General features: G+C 43.1%; 1 protein-coding gene across 4 annotated transcripts in view; it reads right to left on the bottom strand.

Moving 5' to 3' along the window:
• mdga2 (MAM domain containing glycosylphosphatidylinositol anchor 2) overlaps positions 1-15,292 on the bottom strand; it is a 514,926-nt gene that overhangs the window by 147,526 nt on the left and 352,108 nt on the right. For all 4 annotated transcript variants that reach the window (XM_062968720.1, XM_062968722.1, XM_062968721.1 and 1 more), the window contains exon 7: positions 9,747-10,076. In XM_062968720.1, coding sequence (XP_062824790.1) covers positions 9,747-10,076 — 330 coding nt within the window. The remainder of the gene's footprint in view (positions 1-9,746; positions 10,077-15,292) is intronic.

Here is a 15,292-nt window from a genome sequence, read left to right as displayed (position 1 = left end):
GCCCCTCGCTGGTGATTTCTCAGCCCTAATAGAGGCGGGATGCTAAAAAGCCAAGCTGCGTTAAAGTACAGAGCTTCTATTCCAGCTCCGTAATAAACCCAGCCGTAAAAAGCGTATAAACAAAGGAAACATTAACGGCGCAGCATTTATCCAAAGGGCCTGCAACTGACAGAGAAAAGGCTGGAGATATAACTTTTGCCCAATTTCATTCACAAAAGAAGCAACGAGTACTTTCACCCATTTTCTGGGGAAATGCAGTTTGCAAAGACTCTTTTTGCGGTTCAGGTCTTATTCTGCGCAGAAATTGGATTTTCTGCACCAAAAATGGCCTCTCTTTCAAGGAATGTTCCTTTCAGATTTGCTGAGCCTTGAGAAACATATTTTGAGTTTTAACAACAACAACAACACCACAAAGACTCTTTTTGCGGTTCAGGTCTTATTCTGCACAGAAATTGGATTTTCTACACCAGAAATATTCTGCACCAGAACATTCTCTTTCTAGAACTGTTGCTTTCAGAGTTTGCTGAGTCTTGAAAAACATATTTTGAGCTTTTAAAACAACAACAACAGCAGCAGCAGCAGCAGCAGCAGCAACAACAACAACACAAAGACTCTTTTTGCAGTTCAGGTCTTATTCTGCGCAGAAATTGGATTTGCTGCACCAGAAATATTCTGCACCAGAACGTTCTCTTTCTAGGACTGTTGCTTTCAGACTGCTGAGCCTTGAGAAACATATTTTGAGCTTTCCAAACAACAACAATAACAACAACAACATCATCAACAACAACAACATAAAGATTATTTGTGTGGTTCAGGTCTTATTCTGCGCAGAAATTGGATTTTCTGCACCAGAAATATTCTGCACCAGAACATTCTCTTTCTAGGACTGTTGCTTTCAGACTTTGTTGAGTCTTGAGAAACATACTTTGAGCTTTCCAAACAACAACAACAAGTCCTACTCTGCTTATCTCTCTTAGTCGAGTCCCAAAGTGGCTATTTTATATTCTTTGTGAATATTCTTTCTGTCCCCTATAGCAACCCATGGATGACCATGGATTTCATGGAAAGCATCTTCCATGCAAAAGAAATGGTGCCTTCTGCCAGAAAGTCCTGTTCTCAGTCCAAAATAGCCAAAGCAGAAGGCCTGGGACTAGGATGTCCCTTGATGAGAAACCATATTCCTATGGATGCAGTCCAGTTTTTTAGCTGCTGCATCACACTCTTGGCTCATGTTCAGCTTGTGGTCCACTAAGGCTCCCTCTACACTGCCATATAAAATCTAGATGATCTGCTTTGAACTGAATAACCGTATATACTCGAGTATAAGACAACCCGAATATAAGCCGAGACATCTAATTTTACCATAAAAAACTGGGAAAACTTATTGACTCAAGTATAAGCCAAGGGTTATATATAAAAATAATGTATACACAGATACAGATATACAGGTATATGGAAATCTCTAGATATCTGTATATAGGATTTGCAAAGACTTGCAAACATATGAGGGGGAAATTCATGTATAAATAGGGATTGCAAAGGCTTGCAAGGGGAAGTGCCTACATATCTGTAGCAGAGATTAACAAATATTTACGGCAAAAATGCTTTTATAAGTTTAATGGGTAATATATATTCTTCTTCCTGACTTGCAAGGGCTTATTTTCCTTTTCAAAACATTCCCTTGGTTAAGAGCGAGGGAGGCTTTGGAAAAACAAACACACTGATAAGGGAGGAGAGAAATATGTCATATATTGCAAGTAATAGCCTCCAGGCTCCGCTGCCTGGCTTGACCTTGACCCGATTATAAGCCGGGGAGGTTTTTTCATCTGATAAAAAAGGGCTGAAAAACTCATCTAATCTTCCAGTATATACGGTACATGGCAGTGGAGACTCTCATAATCCAGTTCTGGATTACATGGCAGTGTAGAAGGGACCTAAGACTCCTAGATCCGTAGATCTGACCCAGGGCAGCGTTGCTGAAGAGGGCCCAGCAGAAACTGTACTGTCTGAGACTCCTAAGGAGCCAACAACTGAATGGAAAACTGCTGGAGACTTCCTAACACTGTGCTATAGAGAATGTCCTGACCTCCTGCATCTCCACATGGTTTGCTAACTGCACAGTGGCAGATAGGAAGGCGCTCCTAAGGGTCACCACTTTTGTAGAGAGAATCATTGGGTGCCCTGTTTTCTCCCCTCTTTGGAAGAACTGTATAGGTCCTGTAGCCTTAAGAAAGCTCAGAGCACTCTTGGGGACCCATCTCACCCAGCATATCCTTTTCCTGAATTATTACCATCTGGCAGACAATACAGGATGACAAAGGCAAGGACAAACAGACTGGGAAATAGGGGTGTTGTGTGTTTTCCGGGCTGTATGGCCATGTTCCAGAAGTATTCTCTCCTGACATTTCGCCCACATCTATGGCAGGCATCTTTAGATCTCTGAGGATGCCTGCCATAGATGTGGGCGAAACGTCAGGAGAGAATACTTCTGGAACATGGCCATACAGCCTGGAAAACACATAATAACCCTGTGATCCTGGCCATGAAAGCCTTCGACAACAAACTGCGACAAACAGCCTTTATCCCAGAGCTGTGGCTTCGCTGAACTCCATGGCTTTGCAGTGATGTGGCACTGGGGGATGTGCGGTGGCGGTTGGAGTGTGGAGGGATGGGTGTGTTGTTTTATGGTGTGTGCTGGGGAACAATGTTTCATTGTACAATGTTCAATGACAATACAGTTATTCTATTCTATTTTATTCTATTCCCTTAGTGTCACCCATCCTATATCTCTGCATTTCATTTTCATTGCCTAAGCTTCGTGCTACACTTTGCTCCCTGTAGAAACTTATTTCCATAGTTCTGGCTCAGTTCGCCAATCTGTTAAGGTCACTTTGGATCCAGATCCTGCCCTCTGGGGCATTCGTCCCTTAGCGCTGTGTATAGTGTTGGCGATGGACAGGAGCTCATGAAAGATTGGTTCCGCTTTCAGGCCCTTCCTTCTTCTCCTTGTTTTTCGCTTTCCTTTCCGCCTGGCGAGGCGCTGAGTCCCAGAGATGGCACAATCTATCACTGACCACAGAAGTTATGGAAAGCTTTCAGGTCCCGCCATCTGATGGATGCTTTCGATCTATCCGGCCGCTCTTCCAAATGAATCCATCACAAGTAACAATAATGCATCGGCAACTTTCTGCCTGAGAAGCAATGCTCCGCCAGGCAGAATGGCCTTCGCTCAGCTCCAGCCTGGTGAGACGGTCACATCCATCCACGGATCATCCATCATCTGCAAGGCATACCCTCACCCCCCCCCCCCCCCCCGAACACCAGATGCCAACCTTTTGCTGTTCTTCTGCCTTAATGTCAAGACGTGTTTTGGCAAAGGGAGGAAATAAAAGGCAGCCAGGTGCACTGAATACACCGAGGACAATTGTCCTCAGGACCACAGATATGGCTCAGATACGTCTCACCACACCCTTGGCCTCAAACCCTACACCAAAGCAGAACATAAAAAGTATGAGCCAACTGAAAAGAAAATCATTTGGAACGGATGTGACTCAGGGTGCATCTGCACCACTCTGACTGGCACTGGAATCGTGGAAGTTGGAGTTTGGCAAAGAGTGCTGGGGTCGCACCTAAGTATAACTCCATGGCATTGAAGTTAAAGTTAAAGTGCAGTCAAACTGCTGTCATAAGGAAAAAGGGGCAAGCTTCCTTTCTGCTGTCCTGGAAACTCAGTTGAGCCATGGATTCAAATGACAGAAAGGAGATTCCACCTGAACATTAGGAAGAACTTCCTGACTGTAGGAAGAGCTGTTCAACAGTGGAACTCTCTGCCTCAGAGTGCAGTGGAAGCTCCCTCCTTTGATGCTTTTAAACAGATGGCCATCTGTCAGGGATACTCTGATGGTGCTTTTCCTGCCTGGCATTAAGGGGGTCATTCTGGATGTCCTTTGGGGTGGTCTCTTCCAACTCCAGGATTCTGTGATTCTAAGTCTGCCCTCTCTTCAGTGGGACATATACAAGGTTTATCCACAAAGTACATTACATTTTGGAATTAAAAATGAACAAAGTATAAGAGAAAATATTTACCATATGCAGTTGAAAGCCACACCCAAATACCACATCTCACGTAGTCGCCATTCAAATCTAGGCACTTACCATAGCGATGAAGGAGCTTTGCAAATCCGTCCCCACTAAATTCTGCCGCTTGCGTCTTCAACCACTTGTTTCCAACAATGGGAGCCTGGCTGGCAAAGCAGTGTTTTGGCGACGCTGCACAGCTGCGGGAAGGGCTGACCAGCTGGTTGAGGAGGCAAGCGACAGAGTTTTGTGGGGAAGGAGTTGCCAAGCTCATTCACCGCTATGGTAAGCGCATAGATTTGAATGGCGACTACCTGAGACGTGGTATTTGGGTGTGGCTTTCAATTGCATATGGTAAATGTTTTCTCCTATACTTTGTTCATTTTTAATTCCAAAACGTAATCTACTTTCTGGATAGCCCTTGTAGATGCATCTTCAGTGATGAGGATCATAAAACTCCCTGTTCCTGCCACTGACACATCCAGGTTGGATTGCCATGAAGCCTCGGAGATCTGCTACCACTGCAAGCCGACAACACGAGCCTAAGTGGAGCCACCATCTGACTCAATATGACACCATATCCTGCATTTCTAACAGGGTTCTGCTGAATTTCTCAGTGCACATAAAGTTTAAGATTATGGGCCCAGGTCACCTCACAGACTGAATTCTCCATGGATTATAGGGACTGTTGTTCCTGGGTTATAGATGTCATTTCCTAATCAGTTTGACCATTAAAACATGAAAAAGGTAAAAATCTTGTTCTTGCATGAAGAACATCCTGCAGCACATTTCATGGAATAGAATAATAGAGTTGGAAGAGAGTCTACGGGCCAGCTGGTTCAAACCCCTCCATGCAGGAAAAGCACAACCAAAGCACCCCTGACAGATTGCCATATAGTTTTCCAATGAATATCTCTGGAAGAGACTGAACCAATTCAAACTAGTTTGTGGCAGCCACAAAAACAACGTTTCTGGAGTAGAACAACTACTTTCAAAGTAAAGGGCGCACAATTAAATAGGAAATAACAATTTCAAAACAGGAATGATTTCTTTCAATTTTTCCCACAAGTCACCTAAAAAAGGGTCTCATGTCATTAATCCGTCTTGTCTAGTTTTCCAATATCCTCACTTTGGAATAGCAGGCATGGGCAAACTTGGGCCCTCCAGGTGTTTTGGACTTCAACTCCCATAATTCCTAACAGCCTACCGGCTGTTAGGAATTGTGGGAGTTGATGTCCAAAACACCTGGAGGGCCCAAGTTTGCCCATGTCTGCTTTGGAGTCTCAAACTCATAGTTAATAGTTTGCTGCTGTTGTTGTTGCTATTATTGTTGTTATTATTATTCATACATGCACTCAACGTCTGAGAACATATCCCCTGTGGATATAGAATTGTACTGTACAACACTGGACTCTCCGACACTAGAGCTTTCCAAACATTACATGTTGGTGCCACACTTTTGAGACCTGCGTCATTTTGCGACACAGTCAATCAGTTTAACTAGCAAACTTGATGCTTATACTTGAGTTAATTACCAATAAAAAGTAAATGCATGAACATCACAGCCAGTGAAATGTCAAATGTCATGGATATTTAGATATTTACTTGACTTAATGATTAATGTAGATAAATAGAGACATCTGTACACATGTACCATTGACTTAAGCAGTCAAATTTCTGAGTAGTTTCTGTGCATGCCCACAAAAAAGATCTAGTCATGACGTTATTGTTATCTAACCTTTTGCACAAGTCTGTGAAAAGTACTATACATTAGACATGTGCGTGAACTTCGTTCTTATAATTTCTTCCGTGTCTTTCATTTGTTCAAAAACACGAAACAGAAAGCCCCCCTTCCCACATGAAACTCTGCTCAACATGAAAACCTGCTTTCACATGGAGATGAAATTTCATGCATTTCTTCTCATTGCCTGCCAGGCAGCCGAACGCCTCAGGAAGGGGAGCCAGTGGGTGGGAAGCCCAACTTCCCCTAGAATGGGCTGATTTTTGGGGCCCCGAAACAAAACAATCGAAAACAACCCTCCCAATTTCGGGAAGCTTTCCGAAAACGAATCAGGCCCGCAACGAAAGCCGGAAATGAAATGAGACAAGCTTTTATCCGAATGCACACCACGGCTATAAATACAAGTACGATCAAGCAAGATGTTGTGACAGTTCCTTGATCAGCCTGAACTGACTGTCACCCTATGTTGCAAAATAGTAAAAGTTGGAACTCAAAACGTGCTCTCTGTCTCTTCCTTTGTGCCGTGCTCAAATAGACAGGCAGATTCACTGCCACAAACTGGAGGTTAAACCAACCCCTTAGAAGAAATACAGATATACATGCAAACTGTAATAATGAAATGTATGGGGACACCACATATCTCATGAAAACCTTTCAGCTGCTTTGGGTCTCCTTGTGGAGAGAAAAAGTGGGGGATAAATAAACATAATAATAATAATAATAATAATAATAATAATAATAATAAGGCAAAGATCAAAAAATCAGCTGATGACCCAAAATGCAGGCCTGTGCAAAGAAACCGACGAAACCATTGATCATATCCTCAGCTGCTATAAGAAAATCGCACAGACTGACTACAAACAGAGACACAACTATGTGGCCCAAGTGATTCATTGGAATTTATGCCACAAGTACCACCTCCCAGCAGTAAAGAACTGGTGGGATCACAAACCTGCAAAAGTATTGGAGAATGAGCACGGAAAGATACTGTGGGATTTCCGAATCCAGACTGACAAAGTTCTGGAACACAACACACCAGACATCACAGTTGTGGAAAAGAAAAAGGTTTGGATCATTGATGTCACCATTCCAGGTGACAGTCGGATTGATAAAAAAACAACAGGAAAAACTCAGTCTCTATCAGGACCTCAAGACCAAACTGCAAAGGCTCTGGCAGAAACCAGTACAGGGGGTCCCGGTGGTGATGGGCACACTGGGTGCCGTGCCAAAAGATCTCAGCCAGCATTTGGAAACAATAAACATTGACAAAATTACGATCTGTCAACTGCAAAAGGCCACCTTGCTGGCATCTGTGCGCATCAGCTGAAAATACATCACACTAGTCCTAAACGCTTGGGAAGTGTTCAACTTGTGATTTTGTGATACGAAATCCAGCATGTACACCTCGTTTGCTGTGTCATATTATGTTGTTGTGACAATAATAATAATAATAATAATAATAATAATAATAATAATAAATCTAAAAATACATGATGAATTTGTGATGCTTACTTCACATAGACTCAGAGATTTGTCATTATGTTCATGTGACACACCAACACACTGCAGCCAACACATCCAATGTATTGTGATGCACAGTTTGGAAAGCTTTGACCTACATGTTGACTCTATGTAAGAGAATGCATGCAGTGTGAGTGCTGGACTTGTATTCTAGGGATGTTATGACATGAGGATCCTAAAATGGGTTCTGCTGTCTCAAACACATCTTGCTCGACACTGGAGTAAGCCTTCCTCGGCCCTCTTCCTACCACACAAAGCATATGTGAACACGCTTTGAGAAAGCTCAAAGCGCACCCATCTTATCACAAATGCAGGGATGGAACTTCTCCCAGTCTGCGCATTCCCTGCCTTTCATCCCTGCTTCCTCTTCACCCTTTTTGTTGCTTTTTTCAAGTGCAAGAACTACGAAGCTCTCCGAGTTCAGAAGTTCGAAGCCGTGCACCTCAGTACTTCCAGCTTTTCACAGCACCGATGCACACAGCACACCATTCACATGCACCTTTAAAATATTAATAAAAATGAGCACTTTGCTTATGTTTATTTGGCAAACGGGAGGTATAGCATGAACTTTGATAGCTTTTTCATAAGGCAAAAGCAGGCATGAGTGGGAAGTTCTGCAAAGTGTTATTGCCTTGCATGAAAAGGAACATTACATTAGCAAGAGAAATTCATATCAGAGGTTGGTGAACCACAAATGTTTGCCGTTCGTTCATTTAATTTTTTAAAAAGGAAGCAATCAGGAATGCTGGAAAGAATAGGTTACATTTTTGCTTCTGCAGCCAAGAAGGACAACCCACAACATGGCTGTAATGGACATTAACACCCCTCGCAAAAAAAACCTCAGTGTTGAAGCGGATTTAAAGTTACCACATGTAAGAACCCACTTTCTAAAGCTCTTTGAATGCATGTTCTGTCATTTGCTCCAACTTGAAGATTGGGATACGTTTAGGATGATGTCTTCCGTGTTACGTTTTTGTATTCACGTCTATGTAGCCTCGTGTGATAATATCCCACGGGTCCTACGACATTGACTAAAGCTTTAACACACCTTGAAGATTTGGGATTGATTTTGTATGATATCCTGCAGTGGTAAGGGTTTTTTTTGTGCATCAAGGGAGCCTTCAATATAGTTTACGGACTCGTGTGATAATCTCCTAAGGGTCCTAAGACAATTACTAAAACTTTAACGCACCTTGAAGGTTTAGGATGGATTTTGGATTATGTCCTACAGTGAAAAGGTTTTAGGAGCCTCCAGTGGCCTAGGGGATAAAAGCCTCGTGACTTGAAGGTTGGGTTGCTGACCTGAAAGCCGCCAGGTTCGAATCCCACCCGGGGAGAGTGTGGATGAGCTCCTTCTATCAGCTCCAGCTCCATGTGGGGACATGAGAGAAGCCTCCCACAAGGATGGTAAAACATCAAAACATCCAGGCGTCCCCTGGGCAACGTCCTTGCAGACGGCCAATTATCTCACTCCAGAAGCAACTCTGGTTGCTCCTGACATGAAAAAAAAGTTTTTTGTGTGTGTGTGTGTCAGGAGCGTCCAATGCAGTTTACAGCCTCATGTGATAACTCTCCAAGGACTTTTCCACAGATATATCCTTGCTTAGTTTCTCCATACCGCACTACCTCTGAGGATGCCTGCCATAGATGTGGGTGAAACATCAGGAGAGAATACTTCTGGAACATGGCCATACAGCCAGAAAAACATACAACAACCCTGTGACCCCAGCCATGGAAGCCTTCGACAACAGCTTCCCAAGGGTCTTAAAATACACACTATAAGGCACCTTGAAGATTGGTTTGGGGGATTGGTTTGCAGGATTGTTGTTGTATGTCTTGTTGTATGTCTTTCGGGCTGTGTGGCCCATGTTCCAGAAGTATTCTCTCCTGACGTTTCGCCCACATCTATGGCAGGCATCCTCAGAGGTTGTGAGGTATGGATAAACTAAGTAAGGAAAGGAAAGAATATATATCTGTGGAGAGTCCAGAGTGTGACAAGAGTCCTTTGTCAGTTGGAAGCCAGCGCTAATGTTTCAGTTAATCACCGTAATTAGCATTGGAAAAGTTTGTCTCTTGCCTGGGAGGCATCCTTTGTTCAGAGTCATTAGCCGTCCTTGGGGCTGACAAAGGACTCTTGCCACACCCTAGACTCTCCACAGATATATATTTACCTTCCTTGCCTAGTTTATCCATATCTCACAACCTCTGAGGATGCCTGCCATAGATGTGGGCGAAACGTCAGGAGAGAATACATACAACAACCCTGTGATCCCGGCCATGAAAGCCTTCGACAACATATTGTCTTTTTAATAACCTTGTTTCTAGTTTCTAACTGGGAAATAAAGAGACTAGAATACTTGGGCACCGTGCCTCAACAGAGCGAGTGGAGTTCTGGAAGCACCCTCACCTGTGCTGCTGGAGATGTTGACGTCGATGCTGATGTCCGAGATGCCGCCGCCTTTCAAAGAGGCCACGCAGGTGTACGTCCCAAAGTCCGTGAACTTGAGGTCAATGATGTCCAGGTTGGTGGTTCCGGGAGAGACGTCGGGGTCGGTCTGGGTGATGACCATCCTCTCGGAGCTGCGCAGCGGGCGGCCGTTTTTGAACCAGCTGAAGGTCAGCTCCTCCGAAGGGACCGCCTCCACCTGGCAGGAGATCTTCACCTCCCGCCCGATCTGGATGTTGTCGTCTTTGTGGTACGGGTCGGGTGTGATCCAGAAGCGTCCTTTTTTCAAGGCTGGAAGAACGAGAGAAACAGGAATGACACTAATCTGATACAGCAAGAGTGGCAAGAGGGAAAAGACAACATAGGTTGTTTCTCAAAGCTGAGACACTTCATGATTAGCAAGCATAATAACCAGGAAAATCAACAAAAGCTAGTTACCAATATTAAAAAAAAAACACCAGAATCAAGACAGTAAATAAGGAACACCATTCAGAAGCTGGAGAACTCCAGACAGACAGCAAGCAATCAAGTGCCAGTTAACATCTCCCAAACAAAGGATGTCTCCAGGCAACAACAGCCAAGCTACCTCTATGCAGATACCCTCACTGATTGACTTTACAGGTTCATGGCTACTCAATACTTGCTTATTACAACATTCACACTTGCTTTACATAGACAAAGGTTCTTTCTCCCACCCTGGACATTATTCCACAAGCATATTAATACTCCACTTGCTTCACCATCAAGAGACCTCTGAAGATGCCACATATGCAGGTGAAATGTTAGGAGCGAACGCTACTGGAACATGGCCATGCAGACCGAAAAACTCACAGCAACCCAGTGATTCTGGCCATGAAATCTTCAACAATACAAGACACTTCATGATCTACAAGGGGTGGTTCTGAGAATCCAATTTTGTGCTGGTAACTGAATTCTGCACATGAGATCATGTCAAACAGAGGACATCTTTCCCCATAAGGCAAGGCAACTGGAGAAGGATCCTCATGGTTATATAGGCAGATCCCAACAGAAGAAATGGAATTGCACAGGCATGACTTATCTAACCAATAAGAGAACAATACAACTCAGCAAGAAGCTACCTGTGTGGCTCTTAGAAAGGCAGCGGCACATAAGATATCAGCATCAACATCAACATTTCATCAAGGGTTATATCTGCCTTATGGTTGCCTCCAAAGGGCCATTGAATCCATGGACAGAGAAACCATGGATACAGAGGGCCAACTATAATTACACAGTGCTCTTTAGTTTCGACCTAATTTGGGTCTCCAAATTAGGTAGAAACAATTCCCATCACTTTTGATTTTCCGAGATCTGGACTGGGGCTGATGGGAATTGCCACCCTGTTAAGAGCCCTTGTGGCTCTGAGGTTTGGGAAAGGCTAAAGGTCATTGTATCCACAAGCCTGGTATCTAAATCCAAAGCCGATAGTCCTGAGTAAACAGAACAAACTGCAGCCTTCCAGATGTGACTGCATCCCAAATCCCACCAGCTCTAGTCATGTCTAATGATGAGGAACACAGGAGGTTCTTATCGCATGAGGTTCTTACCACGTGTTTGAAACTCCCTAGCATGGTCACACAACATCACTCCAAACCAGTTGTCAATTCATTTGGATGCAGGACTTTTCAATAAATGGGGAAATCTGTTTTTAGGAAGTTGAACTGGCATTCCAAAATGGATTGAGGTGGTGCAATAATCTAAAAGTGCAACTCCTGCAATTTGAGGAGCAGTGGATAATATGCCTTTGGTCTGTTCGCAGCCACCTCTATCTACATTCTTGAATGATCAGCCTAAAGTGAAACTAACTTACAAGACCCACAGAGCATAAAGGTTGCACTGGATAGTACCAAACAAACCATATCCCATCATAATAGTTGCAAGATCTGGACAAACAAGTTGCAAACTTTCCTCATCTGGTTTGTCCCCAACTGCCTATCTATCCAAGGCTAAAGCCTAAAACACCAAGTAAGATGAGTTGAATGCAAGATAGCAATTCTGATGCAATGTTTACCACCATTCTGGAAAGGCAAATCTCCCAGTTTCCCATGGAAATCCCCAATTAATCCTCTGCTGTCCCACTTTTTCATCTGCTGCTTAAAATGTCCTAGTTTTCTCCTCCTTTCCTTCTGTGGCCTCAAAGTACTTCAACTGCTGCAAATGGAGTTCAAAGTGCAAATGTTGTTAGCTCTCAATTTAAAAAGGGAGCAGAGGCTTTCCTAAGTTTGGTGTCAACCAGTGCAATCACTCATGACGTCTCCCCATGGATCTCCTCCGACACCAGACCAATCCAGACCACAGTATTATAGCTAAAAAAAAAACCCCAGAAAATGAAACAAGATCATCAACTACAAAACCCCATCTGCAACAAGATCAGCAATGCTTTTCCACACAATGATGTGATTCAAAGCATTATTGTCTTTGGGACTTAGTGTAAGTTATGGAAGACGTTGGGCAGTTTGTTTAACTTGCACATGAACAACCTAATGCATCCAGATGATGTTGCCCATGTTGAAATGGATGAAAAACATATGCACACACACTGGGATGCACAATCAGTTGCACATTTGGTTGCAGAACAGTAGCTTAATCAATCAATCATACAATCTCTGTTTGTATGATATTGGCAACTGGGGTTTGAATCCCTGCTCAGTTGTGTTCTGACTGTTGGATTATGACTTTTCGAATCCGCTTCTGCCCATGGAAACCCATTGGGTGACCCTGAGCATGTTACACTCTCTCAGCCTCAGAGGAAGGCAAAGGCAAGCCTCCTCTGAAGAAATATGGCCAAGAAAACCCCATGACAAAGACTGCCTTAGGGTTTGCAATACGTCAGAAGTGATATGAATGCACATAGTGGTAAGAAAGAGAAAGAAATGAATGCACAAAATACTAAGAAAGAGAAAGAAAAAGAGAGAGGAGAGAAAGAGAGCAATGTTGGAGACACTGAAAATTAAAAGTGTTATTTTTAATTACAAAAAATGATGTACAGGCATTGAAAGAGTTAAAAGAAAGCAAAACCAGTAGGGTGATATAATTAGGTGTGCCTATGAGTTAGTTGCTCCTCCTGTGTGAAGACGTCCTTCTGAGTAAAGAATGCCTCGGTGTAAGGAGCGCTGTGTTTGACTGCTCCAAGGAGAGAGATGATTCAGTTTGAAGTTGGTATGTTCTTTATCTATGTGAGAGAGAAGCCCAGCATGAAGGCAAGAAGCTGAAGCAAAAATATAACAAGGAAGTATAAAGAACTTTGTTTATGTTATGGAAATCTTGTTTGTGCAAATAGTGCAACTGTTGCGGAATTTCGTTTGGACGCAGGTGAAGAAAGCAGACTGACAGCAGAAGTTGTCTTCAAGACAGTTTACTTTTGGCCAAGAGCAGGTGACAATGTTAGCTAATGCCGTGAAAATGCAATGCCACACTTTGCCTGTAGTGGCTTTCCAATTTATACAATTTTACACAAGCATGCGCAGAAAGCTAACTGACAATAGAATTTGCTGACCAGGCTTTTGAACAATAGAAGCAGCATCAACTACAATTATATGACTCAAGATATAATGACAGACCCAGTTCAGACTCAGAATGCACCTTGAATGTATATTTATATGTATATTTATATGAATGTTTATAATGTAATTTAATTTAAACTGAATTGAAATGTGATTGTAATTGTTTTATATGTGTGTTTTATACCTGTAAGCTGCCCTGAGTCCCCTTAATGGGTGAGAAGGGCAGGGTAGAAATGCTGTAATAATAAATAAAAATAAATAAATAATCCTTTTGGACATGCATAGTTGCCTTGTAACTTATATAACTCATTACTCATCACATCAAGTGAAGTGTCCATAGTTTGTTCCACATATGCACTATCTAGCAAGCCAAATCATTACTGCACTTTGCATGACCTTATATTGTGAGCAAAAAGCAAATGTCAGGCAGAACATGTCCTGTCAACACTTTCATGGAAAAACAAAATTTTTGAGTAAGGGTCATCTAGGTAAGGGATTTTTGGGGTTTTTAAAGGAAATATTCAAGAGCTGCTGCATTACAACCATATTATTTTTCTACAAGAAAAGCCTTAGAAGGAAGATAACAATAGCCTGTGTGTTTCTGGTTCTGGGTCACACTGCTGCTGCTGCTAAATAAGCTACTCTGCTGTATACTTTTATGGTGATGGTCTTGCGTTATTAAGCCCATTCGCCAAACAAGCAAGTGCATGAGAGAGAATGCATCTACACTGTAGATTTAATACAGTTTGTCCCCAGTTTAATTGCCTTGGCTCAATACTATGGAATAATGGTAGTTGTGGTTTCACAAGGTCTTTAATCTTGATTGCCGAAGAGTCCTGATGCCTCGCTGTAAACTACAACTCCGTGGCTTCCATAGCATTGAGCCACGGCACTTAAGGTGGAGTCAAAGTGCATCCATTCTGCTGTGCAGATGCACCCAGAGAGAGAGAGAGGGAGGGAGAGATTGAGGACAAAACTTCAGGCTTAATTAACGTGTGTCCCTTGCTCCTCGTTGCTGACTCCAGGAGACGTGCCGGACTTTGTGGCCTCTCTCTGTGCAGAGGTTTTCTACCTAGAAATGCCTCTTACATAACCCTCACTCTGCCTGTGTGTCACCGCTGTGCCTCGTTCTGGAACATGCCCACGAGGAGGAGGAGGAGGAAGACGTCGCATTCAGCAAATATCCAGGCTGAATATTTGCACACTCCGGAAGACAAATACTGGAATGCAAATCTCACTCTGGTTGTCATGGACTCCGCCACCTGAGAGCCATCCCTGCCTCTACCTGGCTTTTCCCAGGAGGGTGAAATTGGGACATCGCTGAGCATGAGTTCATCTTCTCCAGGGTTCAGCATGCGGATAGACGTGCAGCCTACATCGGTGTCACCATGCAAAGGCAACATACGTGCTCTGAGAGTGCATCTGCGCTGCAGAATGAATGCAGTTTGACACCGCTTTAACCACCCTAGCTTAGTGCTATGGAATTTCGGGAGTTGTAGTTTGGTGAGGCACCAACAGAGAAGGCTCAAGACATGGGAAAAATGATGACTCTCATGATTCTATAGCAGGAAAAGTGGTATCAAACTGCAGGGGAGATGCACCTCCCGAGGCAACGTGACACAGGGTGCATCTGTGTCTTGTTGCTATTCATAAAACATCAAGAGTAAATAATAATAATAATAATAATAATAATAATAATAATAATAATAATAATAATAAGAAGAAGAAGAAGAAGAAACTCCTCAAAGCACAGCAGACAAAAAAAATCAGTACAAGAAAACTGCACTACAAACTAGAGCTGACAGCTGGCACAACAAAACATTGCATGGAAAGTTCCTTGACAAAATTGAAGGAAAAGCTGATAAGGAGAAGACCTAGCTATGGCTCACGAATGGGATCCTGAAGAAGGAGACAGAAGGCCTGATCCTTACAGCCAAGGAGCAAGCCATCAGAACAAAGGCAATTAAGGCCAAGATCGAAAAA

This window comes from Anolis carolinensis, chromosome 1 (assembly GCF_035594765.1).
Source record: "Anolis carolinensis isolate JA03-04 chromosome 1, rAnoCar3.1.pri, whole genome shotgun sequence".
Lineage (NCBI taxonomy): Eukaryota > Metazoa > Chordata > Lepidosauria > Squamata > Dactyloidae > Anolis > Anolis carolinensis.
The sequence above is the reverse complement of the archived record's forward strand: the minus strand, read 5'-3'. Positions and strand labels throughout refer to the sequence as shown.